Source organism: Amphiprion ocellaris, chromosome 19, assembly GCF_022539595.1.
Source record: "Amphiprion ocellaris isolate individual 3 ecotype Okinawa chromosome 19, ASM2253959v1, whole genome shotgun sequence".
NCBI lineage: Eukaryota > Metazoa > Chordata > Actinopteri > Pomacentridae > Amphiprion > Amphiprion ocellaris.
This window is the reverse complement of record NC_072784.1, coordinates 13,439,496-13,462,794: the sequence shown is the minus strand read 5'-3', so window position 1 is coordinate 13,462,794 and position 23,299 is coordinate 13,439,496. Positions and strand designations below refer to the sequence as shown.

General features: G+C 37.6%; 1 protein-coding gene and 1 long non-coding RNA gene across 4 annotated transcripts in view; both read right to left on the bottom strand.

Moving 5' to 3' along the window:
- mpp3a (MAGUK p55 scaffold protein 3a) overlaps window positions 1-11,079 on the bottom strand; it is a 36,382-nt gene extending 25,303 nt beyond the window's left edge. For all 3 annotated transcript variants that reach the window (XM_023263052.3, XM_023263055.3, XM_023263056.3), the window contains exons 1-3: window positions 10,924-11,079; window positions 352-414; window positions 124-242 (exon numbers count right to left, since the gene is read on the bottom strand). In XM_023263052.3, the coding sequence (XP_023118820.1) occupies window positions 124-242; window positions 352-388 (156 nt within the window). In that variant the 5' untranslated portion in view covers window positions 389-414; window positions 10,924-11,079. The remainder of the gene's footprint in view (window positions 1-123; window positions 243-351; window positions 415-10,923) is intronic.
- A 2,653-nt stretch (window positions 11,080-13,732) lies between these two features.
- Window positions 13,733-23,086, bottom strand: LOC118469790 (uncharacterized). Its single transcript, XR_004846761.2, has 3 exons — window positions 22,988-23,086; window positions 14,393-14,480; window positions 13,733-14,286 (listed from the first exon to the last, which is right to left on the bottom strand). It is a non-coding gene; the product is annotated as an uncharacterized LOC118469790 (long non-coding RNA).
- Between the last annotated feature and the right edge of the window lie 213 nt (window positions 23,087-23,299).

The window sequence follows — 23,299 nt, the reverse complement described above, 5'->3', positions numbered from 1 at the left end:
GTGAAATGAGTGTCATCCCTCTGATGCAAATGCACAAACCTCGGAGAACACAGCGGCGGCAGCTCAGCTGAGAAAACTGTGGTGACATTTCAGAAAGTTTTAGAAGAACTAGGTCTTGCTAACCTTCATGAGGTAGCCCAAACTCCGCTCGCTGAAGACGTCTTTGAGGAACACCATGTCCTCTTTGTGGTTGGCATCGGGCCTCAGCTGAGAGGTCAGCAGGGCCAGCGTTTCGTGCAGCCCTGCGGACGACAGCAACGAGAAAACCCATCACGTACATTAAAGACAAACAGATGGAGCGCAGCGAGCTCCGAGCGGTGAGCGTCGAGCATCTGTGCCGGCTTGTCTTACCCGCTCCTGCTGTGAGAACCGGCATGGCTTCTTTCATGGGTCAGTGAGGTGAGGAGGGGAAACCTGTGAGGGGTAAGAAGAAGAAATAATTCAGATTAGCCTTTCCTCTCACGCTCATACAGGCTTTCACCAACCGAGAGGATAAAACATTATTTCTTCTTCTTCTTGTAAACTGTGAAAAAAAAGGCGTGTTTTCAGCATGTAGACGTGATCTAAAGGCACCCGGAGACCCATGTTTGGCAATCACAGCCGTATATCATGTTCTTGTAGGCTCGCTGCAATAAATCCTGGCTGCACTTTCCATTTTGCAACGCAGTTACCTCATCTGTGAATGTGTAGGTGTGGATGCATAAGTGCGCCTGCTTTATAGAGCAGGAATACTAAGATAAACAGTCGCTGCTGGTACTATTAATCGCACCAACTCTCACCAGGCCCTCTGAGCTTTGTGTTGGTGTGTGAGAGAGCAGCAGAGTGGGATACTCTGGCATGAAAACCTGTAAGAAATAAACACTGTCTCATACCTCAAACTGATAGGAAAGCTGCTGGTAGGACAGGGAGGAGGCTTTGTTTTGTCCACAACCCAAATATAATCAGTTTACTGGCATAGAGAAGGAGTCAAACCAGAAAATATTCACTTTAAGAAGCTGGAAACAGAGAATTTCAATCAACTGATTATTCTATTATCAAAATAGTCACAGCTCCAGTGGTAAAGATATATATATATGTAGCAAAATACATCCGTGTTGACAGGCCTTTAGGTCCAATTTCTTATATTTCTGAAGCTTATTTTTCATTTAAAGAAAAAAAAAGTCACCATTATTTGACCCAGGTTGAAGAATTTCATTTTTTTGACACAGCAGAATGAGGCAGATCAGTGAAACGGTATCATTACATATTATTCCAGATCATTTAAGCAAGTTGATTTGTGTATATAGCAAAATATACCCATGTTGACAAGTCTTTAAGTCTAAATGTGAACATTTTTAGGCTTTTTTAAAGAAAAAATGAATGAAAAAAGCACCTTGAGCTTGTCCCAGTTTGTCTAGTGTGAAGAATTTTACATTTTTTTGACATAACTAAATAAGGCAGATCAGTAGAACTGTAACGATACATACTGTTTGAAATCATTTAAACAAGTTGATTTGTGTATGTAGCAAAAGATTATCATGCTGGCACATGCTTAAGTCTAACTTTTTGACTTTTTTAAGGCTTATTTTAATAAAAAAAATAAGTACCTTGAGCTTGGCCCAATTTCTCTCATGTGAAGAATTTTATGTACTAATCAGCATTTTGGATTTAGTTCTATAAATACATACTACTGAAAATGATTTAAACAGGCTGAGTTGTATAGGAAATGTCCTTATTTTCCTGGGTAATAGCTAAATCTGATCTAAATCACATGAGCTAAATTACATGTTGAAAGAACATTAATGGAACTGACAGACACTGAAACAGCCTGAACAGTATCAATATATTCATATATACTGACGGAACTCTAAGTGACTCACAGATACAGTCAGCAGACCGCTGCATTATTGCAGGTGCTACCGATCAATAATCCTGTCGCTCCACTCAATATTCACCATAATTCCTCGCTGGTAACCTGAGTCGGTAACAAAAAGACTGAGACTCCCTCATGCCACACAGAAAATGCAGCAAGGCCAAAGCAGTGCATTGAAGAGAATTAGCTTTTTCTATTATGTTGCCATAATAGTCAATAATCTATGATGTCATAGCTCAAATTTAGCGATATTAGTGGAAGAGCTGCAAGGCTTATTCGATGAGTTCTAAAACAATTAAATGAATCATCATCTGTTTTGATATTCAATTGATTGGTTTGGGTAACTTTTTAAGCAAGAAAAACATCAAATTTGTCTGAATTCAGCTTGTTAAATGTCACTATTTTCTGGGTTCTTTTCCTCTTCTATGATAGCTTCTGGAAACAACGATCGACATTTTTCACCATTTTCCGACATTTTAAAGACCAAACAGCAATGAAATGATTGAGAGATTAACTGACAGTGAAACTCCTCATTAGTTGCAGTATGAGCAAACAGCATCCCAACACATTAAGCGATTTAGCTTGAAAACCAATGACATTTCTATTAGCCATATTAGCAAAATGCTATGTTTCACTAAGCTGGTGAAGATGGTGAATCTATCAGTTAAACAACAGCATGTTGTAAAAATAAATGATGTGTTTCATGAGTGTACCTAATACACACTCAGCCGTAAGAAGTTGCTCTGTAGTGACGTAAACCAGGATTCATGTGCTCACATGAATCCTGGTTTGCATCAGGTCACAGTGATATTCTTGGGTCTCTAACCTAAAAACATCAACATCGATATGCAGCGCAGCAAGTGAAGAGTTCCTGAATGAGGACATGAGCAACATGAACCAACTGCATCTGTCTGAATCCTCAACTTAAAATCAGATTATCCTCGTTAATGCTGCTGTTACAGTGAAATAAAGTACTCATGAACTCATGTCACTTCTGACTGATTCCATCTAAAAGCAAAGGCAAAAATACCAAATCTTACTGGAATATTCTGACACCATCCTGCTTTTCTGCGAGTTTTAATGTGTCTCAGGAACTTGATTTACTTTGAAATCTGTAAGTCTTTTTGTTCAGTTATGTTACTTATCGACAGACATAAAAAAAAATAGATAAAAATCTGCAACATATTCTATAAATCCCATACAGTATTGTTAAACTGCAGAATTTGAGCACCTATTTTGTATTTTTGCAAGCTTCTACATGTTCCATTATTGCAGTATTGCAGTTTTCTTACTCCTGAAGCATTTCTAAAACCCTGTGCTTTGATGGTTTACTATCAGAATATGATTACGATCAGCAGAGATGTAGACAAAGGCAGCAACGAGCTCATGAATAATGAACAAAAGCGATATTACAGCAGCAGCAGCAGGAGGAGGAGGGGAGGCAAAACTTTTTTTTTTTTTTTGTTCTGCTGTGAAAATCAGTGGGAGCAACACCCAAGAGATATATTCTTTATTCTCTAGAGTGTCAGGGGGAATTTTCTCCATATAACCTCACTATATATAACTCAGAGGAGGAAAAACATCAATACAGCATCTCTGGGAATGATAAAGTACGGGCTTCATTTTGTGCTCTTTATCAATATATGCTTTTCAGAGATATATTTTAATGTCAAACAAGCACTTTAAACGCTTTGTCCCATCTCCTCCCACTCATCTTCTGACGGACAGAACTTGCAGACTAGGGAGGATTAATGGGCAAATAAAAAATGTTATGTCTGTCTTTGTAATGTACAAACAGTTGATTTATATTAAAGGCTTGAATGGACCAGGCTTCACAGTGGAGGCTTGAATAGAAATGCAAGGTTAGTAAAGGTTTTCATTAGATGACATCCTTTATCATTTTAAATTTGAATTTGTAACACCACTTAATTTTCTTCAGTATCCATTGAAAGCTGTCTGCAAAGTATTCATGGATGTACAATACAAAGGATAACTGATAATACTTATTTCATCAGATTTTCAGTGGTGCCAGTTAGATATTAAAATAAGAACGTGACTTACTATATATATATATATATATATATATATATATGTCTATATATATATATATATATATATATATATATATATATATATATTTTTTTTTTTTTTTTTTTTTTTTTTTTTTTTTTTAAATTTTTTGCCTTCGCAGGAGTACAAACAATTGCAAACATCAAAATACAACACAATAATGTTTCATGTTTGTGCTTGAAGCTGCTTATTTGCACATCCAGGAATTACAGAGCATCTTGACATTCATTTAGAGACATCTCTCTGGTCATCTAAACCAACATTTACTCTCTTCTAGTTTGGTCTCTACTAAAAATGAGGGACATATCTGACTTTTTAGCCGTTGAATGCTTCGCTAAGCTCACCAGCATATTTCTAAATTTGTGTAACTGCTGCTTGGGGCTGAGCATGTAGAATAAAATGGGTTTTTAGAGGCTTTTTGTTGAATTTGCTGCCTGCTGTTGTCAAAAACAACACGACAGAGAAATGAGAATGAACCAAATTGAAAAAATCTGTAGAAAGCTAAACAAAGACCTGAAAATTTGCTATAGAGCTCCCAAATTTTCTGAAACCCAATACCTGCCAGTAGTGTTGAATAGGTTTGGGAAAAATAAAATGATTTTAAAAAAAGCACCAAAATTTACACCATTTATTGTAGCCAGAACCTGTAAAAGCAGAGAGAATCACCAGATTTTCCACTTGTCAGCTGTCATTTAACGAGTCGTGTGTGACACGTAGTTCTGTTGGAAAAAATGACCAAGTCTAAGTGGAAAAATTGTGAAATTTCATCAAAATTACTTTATTCTATGTGCATCATTTTAATAAAATGCCAAAAATAAGCATTTGAAAAAGAGACTTTTTCAGCTGAACTGCAGGCTGTGCTTACACGCACACACCAGATAGGAGACAACTTTGAAAACAAATTAAGAAAAGGAAAGTATTAAAATATCTATATCATTGAGAGCCACCATCCGCCCCCCCACCCCCGATCCTGAAGCTGCTGTTAGAGATCTAGATGATGACATATGACAACCACAATACCTGACTAAGTTAATTTTAGTCTCAGCAGCGTTTAACATGTTACATGACTACCCTCCTTTCATCACCCACATCTTTACATCATCAGTTCCTTCGTTATTTCCACCACTGACAACATCAAAATCAACTCCAAGTAAACAAAAGTGCTTCACAAGGAAAAAAAATACATTCATTAATGTCAGATTAATTAGCCGAAAATGGCAGGCAGATGATATGTTTCTGAATAATTAAACTGGATATGGATGTGCTTAGAAACTGCAGCCTTTAAACAATCAAAAGTGCACGGTTCATTACATCTCCCTCTGCAGCTGTTCGGTAACAGAGCTAGGACATCATTTGCATTGCTGCTGACACATCGACATCTTGGGGACATCAGAGGGAGGTGTTATGGGGACGCCGCTAAATGACACCCATGGGGCGTCACGATCGAAGGAAGATGTGGATGGATTAAGGCAGAAATTAGTGTTTTGATTTGGGGGAAAATGACAAAATATTTCAACTTTGGGAAGGCATTTCTGCTAAGCTTTTAAATGTGAAACAGTGACAATTAGCACTTTATTTAGTGCTTTAGTATTTAATTAGTCACAAGCAGTACTTTATATTCTTGTGTACCATGATAGCTGCCACAACAGTACAATGCTGACATTAGTACATTTACACTGCTAAATGGAACTGGAACACATGAAAAGTTTTTCCAATTAACAGCTGGATTAACAGTGTAAATTAGACTTGTGTTCTCTATAATATAAAATTTTGCCAATGAATTAGTTTATTGTTGTTGTTTATTAATTCAAACCTCGTGGCAAAACTGCTTATGATTATAAAGAAAGAGTCAATGCTAATACTTAATGTTCACTTGTCTAAATAGTTCTGAATCTTAAAATTACAGCAGCGCAGCGTTAAATCAGCAAGCTAAAAGCTGGATGGTGTGCCGTGACTGTCTGTGCTTTCCCTGATGAGACAATAACATATTTAATTCGAAGGAGCAAATTTGGACTATCTTCTATTTTGGATTCGTCAGTACTCTGTTTCCTCAAAGGTCAGTATTGTCAAAACCGTTTATAAATGCATGAAATTTGCATGCAAAAGTTCTAAGTTAAAGGAGTATTCCAGATCTTCCAGAGATAGTTTAACCCTATGAACACCTGCTAGCAGTTTCGAAAGCACGTTATCTTCAAAATAGATCTATAAATAACAACACATCTAAGTGAAAATAGACCCTATGTGTTCAATTTTACAACTTCGGCAATTCTTTTAAAGCATCTTTAAAGTCTCACCAATCGCAGATTTTTCACAGGATTTGGCTGCCTTTTTAATGAATATCCCAGAAACCTCAAAAAACAGTTGTAACTTGTATTCATGTCAACAGCTTATGCAGATTTTTTTGTCTTTAACAGAAATTTAAATAATAAAAAATTACAATTTATCATCAAAATGAAAGAGTTTTCATTTTCAAAAATATATATCTCAGCTAATATTCCAACCTATTTTTTGTTGGTGGTAGAAACAATTTAGTTTTGTCCTGTCAAAATTTCATATGGTGCTACATCAGAAACTGATTGCAACAGGTCTTCCTAAAATTAGCTTTGGTGCTGGAAAATCCACTTTTTAGGATGTGTTTGTTGTTTTATTTGCAGGAAGGATGGTTTTGATTCCTTTGAAACGGGAAAGTCTTCATGTCCACTGAAAACACATAAAAAAAATCTCACTGATTGGAGTACAGCTGTGGGATTTTGCAAGATTTCATGGTTTAGGTAGAAGTTTTTGCCTGATTTATTTCAAGAAACTCCATGACCTCAACTGTGAGGCCCTATTTGAGTTGGCATGGAATGACCCATATCGTACAGAAGATATTTTCAAGTTCTCTCTAGCCCAGAAACTGCTTGGGGATCAAAACTAATGCAGAAGACCCAAAGATACTGTCCTTGTTGAAACCTGGCGACTTAAACAGCGAAAGCTTTAGGTGTGTTATGCCAGCAGTGGATAACAAAACCTCGAGCAGAGATACAGACGCTAACTGAAGCATGTAATATGTACAAAATCCGATAAACTGCCATTTAGAAGTCAAATCTGTAAACGCTTCAGTGTGTATGAAGCAGTTATGCCGTAAGTCTTTCCAAGACCTGTAAACAAATTTGTTTAAATGTGTAAAACTAAAAGGAATCAGTGAGAACTTCTAAATTAAATGCAAGGGCTAAATTGCAGCAACATCTGGTTCCGCGAAATTAATTCAAGAATTCTGGCAACACGAGCCTCCTCTGCTGGGATTCAGACCGGCAAACAGAAATAATGTTCAATCTCCCCATCATTTAAACAAACAACACTTGTATCAGCACTTTCTCTCATCCACTGACCTCTGGCTTCACAGCTCTCTATAAAACCTGCAGGAGTCAACCCAGGTTCCTGCAGCTGAACGGGCCTTTGGAAAGCACCAGATTCCTGCCGTCTCACATCGACATGACTACACATCAGCGCCAAATCACCACACGTCACCGATCCAGAAATAGACTCAGACATCACCCTTTTTCTGCGTTCTGTCCCAGCAAAAATGACGTTTTCACTTCAAATCTAGTTAAGAGCTTAGCTGCAGATCACACAAACATGATGGAGCGCCGGTGAAGCTCAGAAGTCAGCTGATCAGATAACCAGCCTTCGTCATACAACGTTCTTATGGGCACATTTTGCAAAAGTGCAAAACGATCAGCCATTTCTACCACTAATGACGTGATCCTGCCTTAAATGTAACATCTATAGAGCAAAATAACACCGCATGTGACTCCCAGTGCCATTCATAAAGAGATCAGCAGGTTGGATTCACATGAACACAACATACTCAGCCAGCTTCTCCTACTTCATCTTGCTCTGTTTCTTTCTACTCCTGATTCATCTTTTATCTTTGCTAGCCGGCTCCTGAAGCCTTTTATTCCTGTGCTTTCAGTCACGAGCCCTGGAGGTGGCGTGACGTCAGCGGGTTCAGCTGGATGGCAGTTGGCCCTCGCAGCAAATCAACAGACTGCCAAGAGTTTCATCAGGTCTTCATCCGAGTGACTTTGATGCCGCTTCGAGTGAAGACCTCACAAGAGCCTGAACGGAGCTACAGAGCAGCTGCTAAACTGGGTTTCAAACTCACAAGGCGAGACAATGATGTTGGCTTCAGGGCAGCTGCTATTTTTTCATCATCTATCAAACTGTTGATTATGTTTGAGCGTAATCAATTACTATTTTATTCTACAAAATGCAAGAAGAAAAAGTCTTCAACCTCGAGTATATGAAATTGACAATCAGATTTAATCAGAGAAAAGTAGCAAAATACTCATGCCATATAATGGTCCTAAATAATTTTCTGTTTTCACATAGGTTTTTGCAAGAATATAGGAAAGGGTTTGTTTTTATTCTCAGGTTGTTGCTGTTTTTTTTCTTTTTCACAATGATGCAGGTCAACTATTCTACTTGTCTGTTAATCTGAATTACAACCAAATATCTGCACAATTGATGAAATCCCCATAACTGTCATGCCATTGTCATGCTAATCATAGCATTTGCTTCATGTATTTCAGTGCATAGCTGCTAGCATGGCTTTAAACTATTAATCTTCTTTACATGGACTAATATAAAATCACCTCCTGAGCACAGAAACAATACAACTGGCAGCCATTTACATATTTTTATTATATATATATATATATATATATATATATATATATATATATATATATATATATATATATATATATATATATATATATATATATATATATAAATAAAACAAAATAACTTTTAGGGTGGAGGTTAGAAGGCATAAATGTGAAAGTGGCTGGCACCCTACTAACATTTAAACTTTCTGCTTGCAGGTGATTCTTTTCTAATCCAGTAGTATGAGTTGCATCACCTTAACCAGACTTCAACCCCTTTCCTGCAGAGTCTACTGTTTACAAGCCGCTCATTAACCACAACTAATTAACACTCAAATATTTGCAGGTCTCATAATGATCTAAATGATCATTGTCAACTTCTGAACTACCACTTTGAAAATGTATTTGAAGTCGTACTTCTATTTTTGTAGTTAATAAAAGTTTCTTCCAGTGTCCCCTCTGTTTTCATTACAACCAAGTGTACCATCTGCACATTAAAGGCAATTTAAAGGAACTTAAAAACTGTTTTGAACATTTTCCTTCACCATCAAAAACCGATTTCCTATCATAGATCTACCACGAATATATGGCAACTTTTTCAAGAGTCATTTAAATAATTGGTGTATTGATTGTATTATAATTTCCTGTAGATGACTAAATTAAGTAATTTATGCTAATACATTCAATGGGACAATATTCTTCCTCACCTGAAGCTTTTAAGAATGATTCTGTGATGCTTACATGACAAGTTATGAACTATTAAACAGAGTTGCAATGACTGATCAATGAGTTGTCAACTATTAATGAATGGCCAACTGTTTTGATAATTAATCGGTTTGAGTAATTTTTTTCAAAAAGAAACTCAGACTCCAGCTTCTTAAATGTGAAAATATACTGATCTCTTCACTCCTCTGTGACACTAAACTGAAAATCTTAAAAAACTGATGAACATTTTTCATCATTTACTGACATTTTACAGACCAAACAACTAATAGAAAGAAAATTACTGACAATGGAGGGGGTTAACCACAGAAGTGGCTGATCAAAAAACCCACTCATGAGTAATTTTGGGACAGCAGAGTGAATTGTTTTTGGGAGCACAGATTATCCATCAATTTTGTCATTAAGGTTTGAGTTTTAAGAAATAAAAAACAGTGTAGCAAGTAGTTGTTTTTATTTCTCTGAGATGCATATTTTTGTCTAATCATCTGAAAACCCAAGTGGAAGTCTAGCTCAACCCTTTCCACAATATCTCCATTAGATGCAGCGGTAAGCCATCATGCTGTGGCATTGCTTGTTATTGTTTATGCGCTGCTAAAATACGCTCCATCACTGTGTGTGTACATCTAAAGATGTGACAACATAAAATCTGCCATCTGGAGTGTTTACTGCGCTGCCTGTGTGTGTGCAGGGATCACTGGAAACACCCTCTTGAACATAACAGCTCTTAATGAAAATGTATTGTCTACTATGCTGTGAAAACGCGCTGGCATCGAGGCACTAAAATAACAAATGCTCGGTCAAGCTGTTCCAAGCAGGCTGCCTTTCTGAGGGTTTTACTTTTGCCAGATTGACGAGGGTCAGTCGTTTGTCTCCTCAACACTCTTTTTACAATATGGTGGAGGAAAATCACCAATGTAAAGAATTTAACCTCACGCCAGCGCTGCAGCTTTGTGTACTACACTGTTTTCCACTTGTACAGACACCGGTGGGTATCTATGTCAGCCGAGAGTGACAACATCTCGGCCGGCACATGATTGAGTGTCTTGGCTCGCGTCGAGAACGAACGCTGCTCACATGAGGCTAATCCACTGCCCTGACAGTAATGGGAGGCAACACTAAGCATGTCTGGCCGGCATCCAGCACGCCTTTCACACACACACATTTCCCAGACTGACACCCTCGCCAACACAAAAACCTCCCGTCGCCACCTGATCTCATCTCGCAGGAGGGTGTGGCCACGCAGAAACTTAGATCACCTCCAACATGGAGGGGAAACTAGTACTGATGTTGACAGCTGACACACTCCTGCACACTGTCACTCAAAAAGGCTACACCCCCTCTGCTAAATCCCCCCATACACCCACCCCCCTCAATCCTGCACAGCAAAACAGATGCCTCTTCTACTCCTATTCTTACTTCCTCGTGTCTGTGGAGCATAATAAAGCCTCCCCTCCCTCCCTCCTCCATCCCTCTCTGCATCACTCCGCAGTGCTACAGCTATAGTCAGCTGGCAGACGGAGGAAGACGATGAAAACAAACGCCGGATAGCCGAGCGTCTTCCAGCTGATGCCTCACGTCGGCGCTGGGAAACAGAAAGGCGTGGATGGAAAAATAAAGCAGCCTTCTTACCTTCTCTTCTATCTCCTCCTCTCTCTCTCAGTGTTTGCGTCCCTCCTGACTGCAGCCACACTGTTTCTCTCGCTCTGATTCCTCCTCCTTCCTCCTTCCTTCTTCCTCCTCCTCCTCCTCTGGCTGCTGCTCTCACAAACCTGCTGCCTCTCAGTGTCTGCCTCTTCCCCTCTTTCTCTCTCTCTCTCTCTCTTTGCCTTTCTGCCTCTCTCAGCCCCTCCCCTCACCGTCCTCCTCCTCCCTTCACATCTCCAAAGCTCTATCTGCTCACAACATCAGTGAAAGATGCCACAGAGGGGATGAGAGTTTGCATTTTTCCTCACAATTTCTGCCTCTTCAGTCACACCACCACTCGTTTCTTCTCTTAAAAATGAATAACCAGCCTGGCCAATTATTGCATTTCTCCATTTATCTGTATCTGTATTTTTATTGACCAGTTATTGATAAATTAAATGCAGTATTTTGCATCGGACGCAGCATTCTCTCTCGGTCTGAAGTCACTCTGTGCTGTGTTATTTGATGTTCAAGGTCATCAAATGACATCGAATAACAACAGCGATCAATTCAGTGGATCGTGATATGCTGATACGCATCTGGGAAGGATTCTCTTATCGCATTGATGTTGTCCGTGCTGCAGGTGGTGGCCACATTGAACACTTGTAAGACAGGAAATACAAGTTGATTGTGAGTAGAATACTTGTGACTTGGCTGGAGTTTTCTATTGTTTTTCCTTATTAAAATATTGCGGAATGAAATCGGTTTATTCTTTTTGAGTAACCCTGGCTACTTGTAGAGAAACATGATTTCTGTATCATTGTAAGATATCAGCACAGTGTCACTGCAACTACAACAAGTGAATGCTACCAGCTGCCCGCTGACAATCGCATGATTGGAATCCTGCTACAAATTGACCACTGCGGATTTATTGGGACTTATCCGTCAGAAATCATACAAGAAACAATTGATTAAATTGTGGGCGTTTTTCCGAGTCCCATCAATTCCGCTACATATTTAGGTCACGCAAAAATGTTGCATTTCTGACAATGCCATAGGGGGGAATGAGCAGCCTTGGCGGAGTACTGCGCTCTCTGAGTGCTTTTCTTGTTTATCTTTGTTTTGTTTTTTAGCATCTTTAAGCTAACTGCTTTGGTTTTCCAGTGCCCATTTTGATTTGGTTCAATCTCTTGTCCAGCTGGTTAGTAAATAAAGCAATTTTATTAGCATTTAGCAGCTAAAGGGAGTAGGTGGAGGCAAACATAGAGCTACAAGAAATAACTTTCTGGTAGCCACAAACACATCTTTAAATGAAAGCAAATGTTTTAAATGTCTTGACATGTTTGCTAACATTAGTTTTTTTAGCTTGTTTCACAACCTCCAAGTGCCATTAAACATATGTCCTGATAATAACACTTTAAAACTCTTGAAAAAAGGCTAAACTGAACAAATATGTTCCTTCTGGTTATAATCTTTGTTTGACCTTTCTGATTTAATATCTCAAGAGGATTATCTTGTAGAAAAACTGATTGTTTTTGTGAGTCAGATGTAATGACACAACTAAAAGTGGCACAAACTGGAGCTGCAAGATGCTGCAAAGATGGTCACTGCTGTCAGAAAGCCTCCTTTCTTTTAGTCTCCTCTTGTGCCTTTATTTCACTCTTACGTGTTGTGGCGTCTAATTGGATCTGATTGGCTGCTTCTCCCTGAGCTTCTCCCCTCCCCCTCCTCTCCAATAAGGACAGGACTGAAGCTGAGGTTGCTGCTGCCCACATCCAGCTACTCAGCGGCTGCTCGCTCTTTGTCTGGCTGCATGTAGCTCACAGACTGGACACACAGCATCCTAATGATGCTGTAATCCCCCACCACCACCACCACCACCACCACCACCACCACCATCACATTCACATGGTAATTGGGGGTGTTTCCAGTCTGTCTCTGCGCCCCCTTCTTTTCATGTCCTGACCGCCACGAACCCCAGGACACAAAGAAGTGAACTGCACACACAAACATGCACATGTGGACATGCAGACACGAGGTTTTATTCAGTTAAATTCAGAGTTGACCCACATGTGTTGCTCTTCACAGGAAGTCAAATCAAAAGGTAGAATAAGAAAAGTCAGAGTCCTAAATGCTCAACTGATGTAGCTATGTGTTTAGTTATATATAAAAAGTATTGGTTTACATTAGTCTGATCAGCACCCACAGTTCTCACCATAAACAAAACTTATATTGACATTAAAGCAACCATTCAGTGTGAAAGGAGACCAAAGGACCAATCTTCTTTAACTGTCTGATTAACTAAAAATATAACTTATAATCATAAAAGCAATCTTTAATTTTGTTGTGCAAACATATATTGAGTAAATATAAAACTAAACATACTATAACTGCTTAAAAAATATTTTTTTGACTGAAAACTTCAATTAAAGGCATCAAAATGAGCCTTAACTATATGAATGTTACATATATGGTACATACGATATGTTCTAACTGTTGAGTTTACATGTAAAGATTAATGGAATATTCATTTCATCTCATAATTGTATTTGTTCAGTTGCTATTTTCGCCTATGATGAATGTTCAAGACATCAATTTATGGAATTTTCTTCTTAGAAAATGTTATCTCATTTTTAACTAAAGAAGTCACCTACACAGCTTTATTATTTTAATAATTGTCAAGTTAGATGCTACATTCAATAACTTGTCATGCTTGTGCAAAAACAAGTTATCTTTGTAACTTAAATTTTTATTTTACCATGTTTATCCTGCGATTTAGGTACAATTTTCCAGCAAGTGTATATATTCTTTATTTTTTTTTTTTTTTTTTTTACCTTTATTGCTGTTTAATATTTCTTGTTTTGTTGTTCACTGTGCTTCATTTTTATCTAGCTGCTGTAACATGTGAATTTTACCAGTAAGGGATTACTAAAATTGATCTCATCTTAGTTTGGAAGAAGTTGTGACAATGGTTTCTTTTAGCTTTAATTCATTATTTTGTCATGTATCCCCGGGTGTTAAGGTGAACAATTAAAAGTTGCTGTTACCTATTGTCCCTGTGAAATAAACTTAAAAGTAATTAATATTAAACACACTTTGAGTCCTGACCTGTTGCAGCAGTTCAGCTGGACAGCGATGCTCTCTGCGCTACAAACATCCCCATTAATTGCAGCGGAGGTTGTTTCGGGTCTTTGGCCAAACTGATTTAGAGACATCTGCTCACCTCCTCCTCCGGGGAGAAAGGCCGGCCTGATGTCCACGATGAAGGGTGGAGCTGGACGTCCAGGCTGTCTTCTGACCCCACAAATAGGCTATAAACTGGGTCTGTGTGCGTGTTCAGTCAGCTCCGGAGGGACCAGCTAGATGGATCTGCCATTAGATAACAGGACGCATGCAGGAGACTGTGTGAGCCAATTCTTTGTGCAGAGTCCAGATGTGTTATAGCACAGAATGATAAAGCCAACTATTTACTTACTATTAAAACTGCAGCCAGCCGTCCCTGCAGGGAAACAACACAGCCTCTCTAAACTGCCTTTCATGTCAGTCCCTTCTCTTGTCTCTTCCTGCAAGCAGAATGACAAAGCAGAAATGTACATATTTTGTGCTAAAACAAATCCCAACACCCTTCTTTTTTTTCTTTCAAACATTCATTTTTGCAAAAGCAACCAGAGCAGAGAAATCAGATAAAAGAAGTGATGCTGGAGAACAGCGATGAATCATCTCTGCAGTGCAGGAGATGTTGTGCATCAGGCCTGCATCATTATTATCAGAGAGCAGAGCATAAAGGATGGAATTCTCTATAGAAAACACCACAGTAAAAATCTATCCAAGCATTGTCCCGTAGAGGGAAAAATGTCAATATGAAATCCATAGAAAGTAAAGCCAAATACACGCACTAGTGGACAGTGCAGTAATGATACGATAATATTCTTCTGGAGGACATACTGCAGACTCTCAAGCTGCTTTTCTCCCCACATAGTAATTAAGGAAGCCTATAGCCGGAAAGTCAGCGGTTTAATTACAATGATTGCCAATTAGAGCATAAGCAGATATGTGTTTTTTCAGTAACAAACTACCCGACAGCAAGACATTAAAACTAACTTTTTCCTTTATGATGAGATAAACGTCTGGAAAGAAATGTCACCTTAAGCTTTTGCTGCACAGCGTAAGCTTCACATAATTAAACCAGTCTCAGGAGCAAGTCTGTCTATACACTTTTTAAAGAAGATAACCTCTGTGCAAACTGCAAAAACACTGCACATGAGGCAGCTGTAATGCACACACATTAAACCGTCTGTTCTCAAACTGAATGCTGAAGTTTCTCATTGTGCCTTTGTAGATTTTTTTTTCCTTTGTTTAACCAGTAAAAGACAAAAAAACACAGAACAGACTAGGCAAACTAACTGCAGCACAGTAGATTACTGTACACAATGTTGTATTTACAACTTACATTGCTCTTAAAAATGGACTAAATCTGCACCACAACCCCTCTGAAAAAAAGCTACAAGATGCACCAACAAAACCAGATAATAAAAACAGTACATATTACCATACAGGTCAGCCGAAGTACAGTTTACTGTGCAGCTGATGGTGAAATGAGTGCCAGGTGTGCAGGGAGGAGCAGAGGTGATCGGCAAAAGCTAGAAAATTTACGAGGACAACTGGTGGACAGGAGTGGCATAACAAGGTCTGCTGAGGTCAAAGAAAATTCAGCTGGTAGAGAGAAAATTAGAGGCTAAAGAAGACGAAATAGAGACAAAATAAGTGCCACTATACCAGGTAATTCTTCGTGGGTTCTTCTTTTGCTTTTTAAAAGTCTAATGAGTGCATTTAACCCATATTTTGTCTAATGGCACTTGATAACAACATTACACAACATACAGCAGCTCTGTAAAATTACCAGTTGGCAATGACAGTCTCAATTTCTAAAGAGATTATAGCCTCACAAATCATCTCTTATTAAATTAGCACTGTGCTAGATTGTATAAAGCAGGGAAGGATTCATTAAAACAACCAAATTTAATAGAAAAATCAATTACAGCAGGATAAAAATATATATTTAAAAAAATAAGAGCAACAAAAATTGTTTTATTGCAGTTACAGTGCAGTAATAAATTGTCTGCAATCTGCAATTCTGTTGTGTGTACATATAGAGTAAATATAAAACAAAACATTCTATAATTGCTAAAAAAAAAAGATACTTTTTGCAACGAAAACTTCGATTAAAACCATTAAAATGAGCCGTAACTATATGAATTTATGTGGTACTTACAGTATGTGCTAACTGCTGAGCTTATTTCAAAGGGATGGTGATGTATTTCATATGTAAAGATCAATGGAATATTCATTTCATCTAGCAACTTAGATGAGGCCAGAAGAAGAAACTTGGGAGTCCCCAAACATTTCCAAAATAAACATAAAGAAGTCAGAGATATAAAAGAAAAAAACAGAAAAGTTCTTCAGAGTAGCTTCTTGTTTAGAAATACTTTCACCTTTAACCTTTTCTTAAACTTTCATAAAATCTTTTAACAGACAAATCTGAGAGAGAAAAATCAATCAGCCTCTTCTCAAACTAAAACCATAACCCTACAAGAAAACACTGCTTGATTTTAAGGGTCACAAGCCAAAAAAAATCCATATATCTAGTTCAGCCCATGCATGTGGATCTCTAAAGGGTGGGCTTACTTGGCTTGTGAGTGGTGGACGACTAAGAGAACATGGTATCACCTCTCTGAGTGATATTAACTGCAATCATATTTACTGTTCGGCCTTTCCTCAGATCGCTGCAGTTTGTCTGGAAGAAGCAGAAGGCTTAATGTCCTTTCAGACTAATGTCCGCACGGCGCCACATCTTTCTCACCGTTCTCTCAGCCCCCAGGACTCATCAATATGATGGTCTGTCTGGATCCTCCCTGCATTATCTGCTGGCACTCAGGCTCCTCCAAGGTCTCCGACTGCTCTCCGCTAACCGAGCTAACGGGGGCGAGATGGAAGGATAACAAATCTGATTACTAGACCGCTCTGACAGAGTGAAGTGATCAAAAACGAGCCAGAATTCATATTTCTGGGACAATTCAGCTTGTTTCTTATTCAACTGACTAGATGATATTTTCGATTTCATAAAAGTGGTGGCACAGGGCCCTGCACTATTAGAGGGAGAATTTGATAGACAGTGGGCTTGTTAGTGTCACAACCTCTGTTCAAAGCAAATGGTAATGTTTCTTTGAAGGTCTAGTCTATCAGGAAACCACAAAGAGACACAAATTGAAGAACAAATGTCTACAAACTGATGCAAAAACCACAACCTAAAGCAAAGCTACCACAAAGAAATGCAAAACAATATCAGTAAAACACGAAACAGCTACAAAATGACATAAAAGAACCATGAAGACATACAACACAAACACAACAAGAAGTAATATGATCACAAAAAAAGCAAGACAACCACAAGAAACATGAATAGTGGCTGTACAATTGTTTGATTTCGAATTGAAATTGTAACTTCAAACAATGCAGGCAGAGTCAACGCTCCATCACATCACATATACAGCAAATTAAACTGCAATTACAATATCTGCGAGAAAAATCGCAATTAGATGTTTTCATACAAAATGTTTAGCTTTAATGTAAAACAACCAGGAAGAGAGATCCACACGACACAAAGAGGCAAGAAACAACCACAATAAGACACAGAACAACCACGACACATGAAAGAAGCACAATGAAACAGCAAAACAGCCAAACAAAGATGCAAAAGCAGCGTAAGACAACTACAAAGTAATGCAAACTTACCATAAAGTGATATGGAACAAACCTAAAGAGATGCAAAAACAACAACGAAATGCAAACTGACACAAAAGTCATAGAGAAATGCAAAAACAGCAATGAAACAGTAAATGACCACAAAGTGATGCAAACTCACCACAAAGAGAAGCAAAAACACTACAAACTGATACAAAAAAAACACAAAGGAATGCAAAACAAGAGCAATAACATGCGCAAATACTACAAAAAATGCTAAACAACTACAAAGAGAGACAAACAAACTACATAGGAATGCAAAGTACCAACAATGAAACGACCACAAAATGACACAAACTGACCACAAAGAGATGCAAAACAATGATGAGATGTAAAATGAGAGGCAAAGCAACACAAAAACAAAAGCCAAACAACGACAAAGTGGTGGGAAAAAAGCCACAAGGAAAAGCAAAGCATCAATAATGAGAGATGAAAAATCAATAAAATGACACAAAGGGACCACAAAGAGCTGCAATAATGAAAAAATAATACAAGAAAATATAGTTTAAAAAGTATGAGGTCAAACTGTGGTTAAATGAAGAAATTGGTGTAAATAATATAGCAGATAAAATTACACTTAAAAGATTCATTTAAACCATTTCATTATGAATAATCACATCTATTCTCTTCATTTTTGCAATAAAAAGTCCACTAAAGCCTCACTTACGCATTGAGTCAATAATATTGCTTAACAGTGACTTCTTTAACGTATATATGAAACACTATTGTCAGCCTAAATAGTTGGATAAACTCATTTTTGCATATAAAAACCACCGGTGAGACGAAATGAAATGGCTATAACCTCCATTGCATCTCCAGATATGATTTTTATCAAGAAGGTGTAAGGCAGAGGAAGATTTTTCTTTCTCATCTGTAGCCGAGACCCACGAGGTTGCTGGGAAATGTTTCATAATTTTATGTAATTCAGTGGCTGCTGCAGAGCTGCATTAGTGAAAGTGAATTACGGCCTTCTGTGTGACTTAATAGAGAAAGAAGAAGAAGAAGGGAGGGCAAGGAGGAGGAGAAAGGAAGGAAGAATAACGGGTGGATTTCTGCTCATTCGCAGCAATAAAAACAGGAGAGCAGGTGGCTTTGGCTTCTTTTGTGGGCCTTTTGGCAGGAATTTATTAGATCGGTTTGTTCGCAATCGTGCAGCGTAAATTTAAGTGTTTGCAAACTATCATAGGCTTCATACGCTGTAGTTTGTTATTTGTTTTGTTGTTATATCCCTGAACTGTGCATCACCCATGTAATATAATATCCTCAGATAGGATTTTTGTTGTTTTTATGATCTTGAAAATAAACATGAACCATTAAATCTAATGCTGAATAGCTGTTGGACTTCCAGAGTCCAGGGAGGATTAACAGTTTTATCATACACTGTGCGCTAGCTTGTGAAAACCATCCAACTCTAAAGTGTCATTTTTTTTATTTACCTGAGAAAAAAACACACAGCTGCATTTAAACAAGGGCAACACAAAAAGAAAATTTCACTAATGGAATTTAAAGCACCGAAAGATGCTACAAAGCTCAGTAGAAGTCATGGAAACTGCATAGTTTTCTGCACCTTTGTCATTTTCAGTAAGTTATTTAGTGATTTGTTACTAGAAAAAATTGATAATGCAACTTGAAAAAAGTTGCACAAAATAAAAAATGTACAAAAACGCTACTACATTCATATGTTTCTATACTGAAGGTACTTTTTTGTTACCAGTTTACCATAATGCTGTAACAAATGATCACTTCCTCTGTCATTTAAGCTGCTCATCTTGATTATTTTCTACATTTGTCTCTAAAATATTAAAAAATTTGGAGAAACAATGCTAATTACAGGCTTTAGAGCCCAAAATGACAAATTCACGCATCTCATTTTTTAATTTATTGTTTAAATTATCAAAATTATTACCTAGATGAGTCTGAAATCTAACATTTACAAGCAGAAAATACATGCATTTAAAAAGCTGGTACAAACACAACAATATCCTGATTTTTAGCCAATTTAATTCTGAAATGAATTTAACAGATTACATAAGCAAAACACACAATTTTAAGTTTTTTCAGCTGTCTCTGGCAAAAATGTGTAGAAAATTAAGTTTTTAAAATTCCAATCTTTTCCTCCACCTATTGTGAAAAACTGGTTTGGGGAACTATTTTAGATGCCTTTTGTGGACAATTTCTTTCTTAACATTAAGGAATAATCACTGTATATAATCTCATTGTGGAGCTACATCTTTATCTTATAAGTATATGACTACAGCTGAAAAACGTCTGATCTGCCGAGCGGCTGATTCTGGATTGCTCTGGGAGGAGGAAGTTCCTCAACTCGGCGGTCCAGCTCGGTTGTCTCTGTGGCTCGATGCTTATTGGATTGCGTGCCCATTCCCACAGTTTCAGCAGGTCAAATGACTGGAATGTGTAGCTCACGGCCGCTAAGTGGTCCATCGATCAGCCGGCCGAGCCTGTGGGCTGACGGGACGCGCTGCAGCAGACAGAGCCAGGACTTGGCAGGCTGGTAATGGCTACAAAATACAATACGTTCCTGCACAGATGAGAGGAACCGCTGGCCAGGCTCAGAGAGAGAGGGATGTTCAATAAAAAGAAGAGTATAAGTCATATTAATGGGCAATTCAGTTCCTCACACGGTCTTCATTGGAAATTTGGAAATGCAGCCTTTTTATCTTAACTCATACACTGAGTTTGAAAGTTATAATGTTTGCCTACATCCCACCGAAGAACAATAACGGTAAATTCAGCAAAATAAAAGTAATTTTTCCTAAGGCATCAACTAAGAGGGAGCCACTCAGCCAATCATCTAAAAAGTGATATATATGATTAAGATGAATTGCTGCTGCGTGGACTGAATTTTTGTGAGCATAACGGAGCTTTAGTCAATACCTGTCTTGACATTTATGAAAAAATGCATTAATCTCAATTACAGCTAATAACAGAAGCTGAAGAAGCCAGAAGATACAATCTATAATTTAAGTAGTTTCTATTATTATCAGATTTGCTTTTGGGAGCTTAAATTATTGCTAATATAATTGAGTATTCAAAATTATTTTAAGAACTTGTGTATTAGATTTTGGCCACTTATCTTTGTTACTGATAATCAACTCTGACAGGATCTGCAGGCCTCAAGCTGAACAGAAACACTGCCAGAGAGTAAAGTCTTTGCAGGCACAAATATTTTACACAGAAAACAGAAGAGAATGATGGTAACTTCACTCTATCTCATCAAAATCAGTTTAATTAAGACAGTGGAGTTAAACAGCTCACATGGATTTCCTCAATGCAAACAGCTAAAAGACCACAGTCTCTTTCTTGCTTCATGGGTGTAATTTTACTCTCAGATTAGCTAAAATCAAACCCTTTAACTGGCTTTGGTATTTAGCTACAGATCTGGATGCTACACGCATGTCTACTCTATACACGATAAACACATATCAACACACAACATCTGATTTGTCCCCCCATATGTCAGTCGCAGTCTGTTCCAGTGACCCGCTAGCCAAGATTAAGGCCTGGCAAAGCCAGATTTAGCTACCAGCAACCAAATCCTAGTTTTTAAAGAGCCTGTGAGGAGCAGAGTCCTGGACTTTAATACCACCACAACACACTGGCAGCCAAGTTTTCCACAAACACCAGCATAAAACTTGTGAGGCTTTCAAACAGCTCGTCACTCTCGGTGACAGAGTGCAGCACAACAGACAGGGAGATGGAGAATTTCTGGGTAAAGTGCACAGTCAACATCAACTCCACCTCCAAGGATAAAATAACACTGTGATTCATGTAGCCATTCAATTAGGTCCAAGCCCTCTGCAGCTATGAATAATGAACTGCACCAGGACATATTTATTATTCAGCTGAAATGACAGTGGTAAGGATTGCAAAGCAATTCTGCTAATTAAATGCTGAACTTTGCATATGATTTCAGGGCTTAAAGTAAGATAATGCTGCATGTCTGAAATGCATCAGGTTAGTTCCAGATTTGACTTTAAATCATTTTCATACAATTTAACAGTCAGTGTTTTGATCTGCTTGGAAAATTTTATATTAGGGCTACTATTCAGAGGCAGAACATAGATGTGTCAGCCACGTGATATTACATGTAGCCAAATATTCATCTACTTTTCCAATTTTCAAAGATCATATCCAATATTTTAACTGACTTTTAAACTGTTACTCTGAAAACCATTTTCTAGTAGACTAATTCTAGCATTATAATCAACCTAGCTATTTAAAGGGACTATTTATCCAATACTTAAGTATATATTTTAATAATTGATCTGTTAGTTTCAGCTAGCTATGTATTAGTTTTACCTAACCATTCATCTTTTACTTTATACTAGTTAATTATTAGTTTTACCTAGCATTTCTTATTGTATTTTCAGCCAGTTAAGTATTCGTTGTAGCTAACCATTCATTCATTACAGTCAGTTAGTATATACAACTACTTATCAATTACTTTAAGACAGTTGTTAGATTAGCAAACCATTTACCTGTTATTTTCATTAGCTATTTTTGTTTGTTTTAGCTCACTGTATATTGTATTAATTCCAACTAGCTATTTATCAGTCTTAGTTAACCATTCATCTATTTTCACCTACTTGTTAGTTTTAGACACTCATGCATATGCAACTTTGTGCTAGTTAATTATTAGTTTTACCGAAAAATTCATGTTGTTTTCAGATAGCGAACAAAAGTTTCAACATATCGTTTTTCTGTTGTTTTAAACTGTGTCTTTATTAGCTTTAGCACATGTGCTGACATTTCTTCATTACTGCCAGTTAGCTAACTATTTCATCCATTACTTCACTTTAATTCATCCATTGCTTTCAGCTGGCTAACTATTAGTTGTAGCTAACCACTTACCACCTATTTTCAGCCAAATGTTTAATAGTTTATTAAGAGAACTAGTCATTTACTTTAAGTTGGCTATTTCTTACTTTTAGCCAATTCAATCATGTATTAACTGCTCTAAGCTAACTAGTTCAGTCCTTTTTGCTATCTAGTTTTCATTCTTTTCACTCTTCCTTTTTAATCAAATTTCCGACTTTTTAAAATTTTGCTATACTAATCTTTACATTAAATTAAGTCCTTACAAACTGCAGAATTACCTTCTGTGGTGGAACGCCCACCTTTGGGTGCTAAAAACATAGCCTAGCTAGCGGAAGGCTAGAATCCGGAAGAAAAGCAGAAGAACTGTACTCGTGACTAAATGTGACTCTTTACATGAGTCTGAAAAGGCGGAAATGCAGCATTAACTCACCCTGACATGGGTTCTTTGTCCTCTTGAAGTCTGGTAGTTTTATCCAAGTCCATCTTTTCAAGAAATTAAAATAATCCAACAGGCCTCTTTCAAACATTCCCTCCCTCAGTTCCCTAAACAGCGCATGCGCCATGAGAGGTTTCCATGCGTATGCAAATCACGTGATATTTTGGATTTTTTTTTAATTTTTAGACAAACCGAACAGTTGTACGCATATAAACAAATAATGAAATACAGTAAATCCATACAATAGTTAATACGTGTAATTATATACTTTAAAGATTATAACAGATAACTGGTGCCACATTATTT